Source organism: Silurus aristotelis, assembly GCF_946808225.1.
Source record: "Silurus aristotelis genome assembly, chromosome: 10".
Classification (NCBI taxonomy): domain Eukaryota; kingdom Metazoa; phylum Chordata; class Actinopteri; order Siluriformes; family Siluridae; genus Silurus; species Silurus aristotelis.
This window is the reverse complement of record NC_139583.1, coordinates 12,607,831-12,613,831: the sequence shown is the minus strand read 5'-3', so window position 1 is coordinate 12,613,831 and position 6,001 is coordinate 12,607,831. Positions and strand designations below refer to the sequence as shown.

At 37.6% G+C, this 6,001-nt stretch overlaps 1 protein-coding gene across 1 annotated transcript; it reads right to left on the bottom strand.

Annotated features, from left to right (window-relative positions):
• Nucleotides 1–3,535: 3,535 nt before the first annotated feature.
• On the bottom strand, nt 3,536–4,219 carry mt2 (metallothionein 2). Its single transcript, XM_083552158.1, has 3 exons — nt 4,058–4,219; nt 3,896–3,961; nt 3,536–3,778 (listed from the first exon to the last, which is right to left on the bottom strand). The coding sequence occupies exons 1-3, from the start codon at nt 4,080–4,082 to the stop codon at nt 3,687–3,689; spliced, it is 183 nt and encodes a 60-aa protein (XP_083408284.1). The 5' UTR covers nt 4,083–4,219; the 3' UTR covers nt 3,536–3,686.
• Nucleotides 4,220–6,001: the final 1,782 nt, after the last annotated feature.

Genomic DNA, 6,001 nt, shown 5'->3' with positions numbered 1-6,001 from the left:
CAAAATAACTTTATTTAAAAACCTACCGCTTACAGGCTAGGTCTCGGAAAGAGGCGTAGTCATTAGAATAGAATAGAATAGAATAGAATAGAATAGACATTACAGCACAGTAAAATTATTTCTTCGCATATCACAGTTTGCTCAGTAGCTGGGTTCAGACATGATACAGCGCCCCTGGAGGACAAAGGGTTAAGGGCCTTGCTCAAGGGCCCAAGAGTGGCAGCTTTGTGATTCCAGGGCTTGAACCCCCACCCTTTCAATCAGTAACCCAGAGCCTTAACCACTGAGCTACCAAATCAAATATTTTTTATTCGATAGTCAATTGAAGGTTGCAGAAAATGTTAAATATTAACAAAGCCCTGTTTTATTTAGGTGGAAGTTGAAAGTGCACAATTGTATGTAGGCTTCAGTTTCACTTCACTGTAACTAAGAAACTCAGACCTGCTCCAACATGACAATGTCCCTATGAAGACAAAGTTTGTCAAGGTTGGATTGAAAGAACACTGGTGGTTTGATCAGAAGCCTCAACATCAGACCTAAACACCTTTCAGATGAACTGGAATGCAAACTGCACCCCAGGCTTTTTAACCCATGGCAAATATGCTAGTGAAATGCACCCTAGTACAACAAAGTCATCAACTTTCACAATATACAGCCCAGTGGCAGGCCATGCATTTTGGTACCTGGGCTTCAATGAGAACTTTACCCGACTTCATCCACCTCTTAATACCACCACTATCACGTCACAAATATAGAAACCATTAATACTATACAGAAAACGCAATATAACAACGTGTGGCATTACAGAGAGATTTCACAAATGGAGGGTGAATACCATTTTACTAAAGCAAGCTCCAAACCTCTACACTACAACCGCATCTGTGCACCTACATCATCTGGAGCAGTTCAAAATAAATATTTGTCTAATAACTTGACAAAAACATTACAAATTTAAATAAAATACAACCTACTCACCAGATATGCATACTTATAATTTGCACCGATCCTCAGAGGCTGTAAGCCAATTTCTCAAATCAATTTCAAAGTCTAACTCAGGTGTATTAATGTGTGCAGATCGCTACAAATGTGTTTTGCCAGTAGAACTTGTCTGTAACAGTTTCCCTCTGACCAACCAATCAGAGGACAGAAAAATGCTGACGCTATTCTGTGAAATGAATTTGAAATCTGATTGGTTAAAAAAACAGACGCATTGCTAATATAGTCTAAGGCAGTGCTCCTCAACCCTCAGGCCACAGACCGCCACCGTTGTGTGGGTCAATTGGTACCGGGCCGCACAGAAAGAATACATAACTTACATTATTTCCGTTCTTATTTATTATCTGATTCTGAACAATGTTTTATTTTGGAGAATTACCGGATTCTCTCCACCACATATGTCTATGACTTACTCTAGATGGCTGTCAAGATGTTTGCCTCGGTCACATGTCTTACCTCCATCCGCTACCTTCTTAAAGGGGCTGCTCCGGCCCGTAACTCATAATACATTACATCTAAATTGAAACCCCCAAGCCCTAAGCTAACAAAATGAACAAAAAAAAAAAACAACACAGTGGATTCACATGTATTATTATATTTAGAAAATACCAGTTTTTATGCTGGTTGTATTATTTTATTTAGTTGTATTTATCCGCCACACCTTAAAGACCGGTCTGTAAAAATATTGTCTGACATTTAACCGGTCTGTGGCACAAAAAAGGTTGGGGACCGCTGGTCTAAGGTACATCAGCCAGCACTACTAATTCTGAAGGCCCTGGGAAGATTAGATTGACATGACAGCACATAAAGGCTAAAATCTGATTGGAAAAAAAATTCTAATATCCACATACACGTACTCAAAGCAGTGCAGCCAAGAGAAACTCTACGAAATAAGGAGAATAGTGTGTTGGGAATAAATTAATACAATTTAATGCAACAAATATATGAATTTAGATTGTACATGTAGGTCATTGCTTTTGATAGTGTTTAGGCCAGCAGAGAAGGTCTTCCTGGCCCTCACATCCCACCACTGATACAGCCAAACTTTTCTGTACACTTCAAAATCAAATTAATATGTGCTTTGTTAAAACATCCCATTAGAGACAGAATCCCCTACTTGCTGTTGTGTACATTGAGGTAACAGTTTAGGGTTGTACAGGAGCCTCAACCTCAGACTCAATAAATCCCTTTAGATGAACTGGAATGTAAACTGCACCCCAGGCCTTCTAACACAGAGGAAATGCGCTAGCAAAATGCACTCCAGCAAACAAAGCCACCAGTTTTCACAATATACAGCCAAACGTTTGTGTACACCTTATAAAAAAATCTAAATGTGATTTGTTGAAAGATCTCATTAAAGTCTAAGTCTCCAATTTGTTATTATAATAACTATTCTGGGAAGGCTTGCCAGTAGATTTTGGAGTACGGTTATGGGAATTTGACCATTCAGCCAAAAGTGATGCAGTAGTTATGCCAAGTGAGGAGGCAGTTGTGTAGGTTACAACAGTGGGACCAACATTTCAGGAAGGCAAGTCAAGAAGCTTTTATTGTCATTTCAACCATATATAGCTGATGCAGTACACAGTGAAATGAAACAACATTCCTCCAGAACCCTGATGCTACATTTATCAACATAAATCTACACCACAGAAAACACAGAGCTAAGAAGCTAAGGCACATATATTGCTATGATGGTCAGGTGTCTGCAAAACTTTGGCCACAGATAAAAGCATAGATGTTTAAAACTGAAAATTTTTAAACCTCACAGCAGTATACCAGGATTATAATATTTCAGTCACCTAATGACACCAGTATATGAGACCTAAAATTTAAGACTACACACTAAACTAAATGATTTATAAAATTTATTTATAAAATGACATTTTTGCAGCAAAACTTTTCCTCCACCCCAAACATCTAGTTTAAATACAGCCTGGTACTCTAGCACTCAGAGGAATGCATTAATGAGGTGGGCGAGTGTAGGTTTTAAAAAATCTCAACACTTTGAGCACTCACTTTGTGCAGAAAATCTAAGATTTGCTTACTCTTACAAGAGAAGTAAATAATTCCTTTGCAACTAAAACATTTAAAACAACCCAAGACAAATCAATAAGTATGTGGGTGGTTAAGAAGGTTTATTTAAAAAAAAAAAAAAAAAAAAAAAAAAAAATTCACTGTGCATAGGCCTAGTTTAATTCATTAATTATGCACAATACCCATCATTGAGTTGCATACAACACAGCTACAATAGATGCCCAAATCAGGAACCTTTTTTTTGGCCCACTGTTCTTTAGGAGGGAAAAAAAAAAAATTATATATGCCACACTGAAAAACAAGAACTAGCACCTTGTCTTTCATAAGAGGTCAGTGAATAGCTGTATTTGGCTTTGAACAGTATTGTACAATAACAATAAACTTTGCCCTTAAAATACATTGAATTTATACCAGAGAATTTTACACTTCATAAAAGGGGGGAAAAAAAAAAAAAAAAGAAAATTCAGGCACCTCTGGACCACAAGAACCGACTCAACAAAATGGCTCATTTTCAAAATGTGCTTTAATTAGAAAAAGCCGAAGATTGAAATGTTCAAGACATTAATCATGTTTGAGAAATTAATCACAAAAAGTACAGGTAACGCTGAATCCATTTATTGGACAAAATGCACAGGGTGGGAACAATGCTGGGGTCTTCACTGACAGCACTTGGAGTCACAGGTGTCGCCCTTACACACACATCCAGAGGCACATTTACTGCAGCCAGAGGGGCAGCAGGAGCAGCAGCCTGGGGAAGGAGGATATACGGATGTAGAATTGTAAGCAAGTGAAAGAACACCCCACCAAAAAAAAAAAAAAAAAAAAAAAAAGTTTTTTATTTTAAAGCGAAATTTAAAGCGCTTACTTTTCTTGCAGGATGTACACTGGCAGTTTGTGCACTTGCAGGATGTGCCGCAGTTGCAGGTTCCAGCTGGAGAAGAAACATATATTGGCGTTAGAGGAATAGCTTTTTAACAACCCGAAAATCAGCTCAAGGAAAATAAACAAAACCGTGTATACTACTTACTCTTGGAGCATTCACAGGGATCCATTTCAGTCTTCAAAAAAAAAATACTCGCTGGGAGGTTTGTAATTGCGTAGAAGCTTTTCTTCGGGTGTTTGGAAGTTGAATGTGTTTGGTGAGTGCGCAGGTGAAGAATTTATAGCGCACTGCTGCGGCGGAGACGCGCGCAAAAGCAGAGGCTCCGCCCCCAAACACACTGCACACGTCTTCCAGCTCATTGACTGACCCGATTACAGCATCCAGACTGGGTGCAAAGCGGTAATTATGCACACGCCTGCCTTCAATCAGCGCCTTGTTTCTGTCATTATTTACTAAACACTAGTCTTTCTCTAACAGAAAAGCTTTTAATTTACCTCGGAAAGCTTCTCACAGCCTGCTATTATGGTGCGATGATATTTCAGAGGGAAAGCAGAACGTGTGCAAATGAGACTGAGACACTTTTTATTTCAATTTATTTATAATAGTTCAATTAGGAGTTCTGATATTCAGATAATATAAGAAATGTTTGTTTCCTGATGAGAAGGGTTTGCTTTAGTCACTCAATGCACACGGCCCTTCCTCAATGCACAAGGAAACGCCAATAAACCACGTGCCTTTACAAAGCAAAAAGACCACAACATATTCATTAATCTATCTATCTATCTATCTATCTATCTATCTATCTATCTATCTATCTATCTATCTATCTATCTATCTATCTATCTATCTATCTATCTCTTATTTTCACTTACAACCTGCAATCAAATAAATACTAACTATTACAAATGTTTTTATTTTATTTTATTTCATTTTATTTTATTTTATTAAAAGACAAAGACTAATGATTTTTAAAAAATACATTTAGAAAGTCTAATATATATGTTATGTCTAAGTTAAATGATCAAATGTATAATAAAGATAATAAATAAATAAAGTTAAATTAAATATTTATACACAGTTTTAACTTGTGTGTTTATTTTTTTCCTAGCACAGCGTTACGTCATTTCCGGCCATATAAATGTGTTTTATGAGAGGGTTTTCTCTTCGTCAATGTTATTATTTCATTTACAAGTATATCGATTAGGGGTTTGATTTGTTTATTATGATTATTATTATTTTACATTTGGTGCAATGTGATTGTTTATACAAATTTTATCAGAGATTAAATTGTGAACCGCAATCACTGCTCTTGCGTGGTGTCTCTCTCTCTCTCTCTCTCTCTCTCTCTCTCTCTCTCTCTCTCTCTCTCTTTCTCTCTGCACACGGCACTTCCGCTGACTGTTGTGTGTGCACGCGCTCCCAGCGCACGAGGACACAACAAACAGAAATTGAGTTTTGCACTCAGTGGCGAGTGCAGCGTTGTCTCGCAGGAACCGAGTGAAACATCCAGTACTTTCCACCAGAATTTTTCCAATTGATTTTTATTGAAGGAGTCACCCATACTAATAACCCCCAAAACGACACACAAGTACAATGTAACTACACTGTTAAAAAAAGCTATTTAACAGTAATGTCACACTTACTCAAGAAATTATCCCACACATATCAGAACAACAATGGGGGAAACAGAAATGCCACACAAGGCAGCTGTAGCTCTGTGTTATTAACCATAAGGGTGGGGGTTCAAGCCCCAGCTCTGTCCACTGTTTGGCCCTTCAGCAAGGCACTTAACCCTGTGTTCTCCAGATGTGCTGTATAATGGCTAACTATGTGCTCTGTCCACAGCTGGAATATGTAAAATAAATAAAGGGAGGTGGGGGCTTAATGGGTAAGGCTCTTGGTTATTGATCAGAAGGTAATATACATTTGACAAATAAATGCATCTACTTTAATTTACTGTCATGGATCAATCAATTAGAAGACACCAAAACTGAGAGAAAGAAAAGCAGAGAGGATAGGAGAAGAAAAAGTCAAATATTAAAGAAATGGGGTAGTTCCTTTAAGATTCCCAAATATGACGAACTTGGA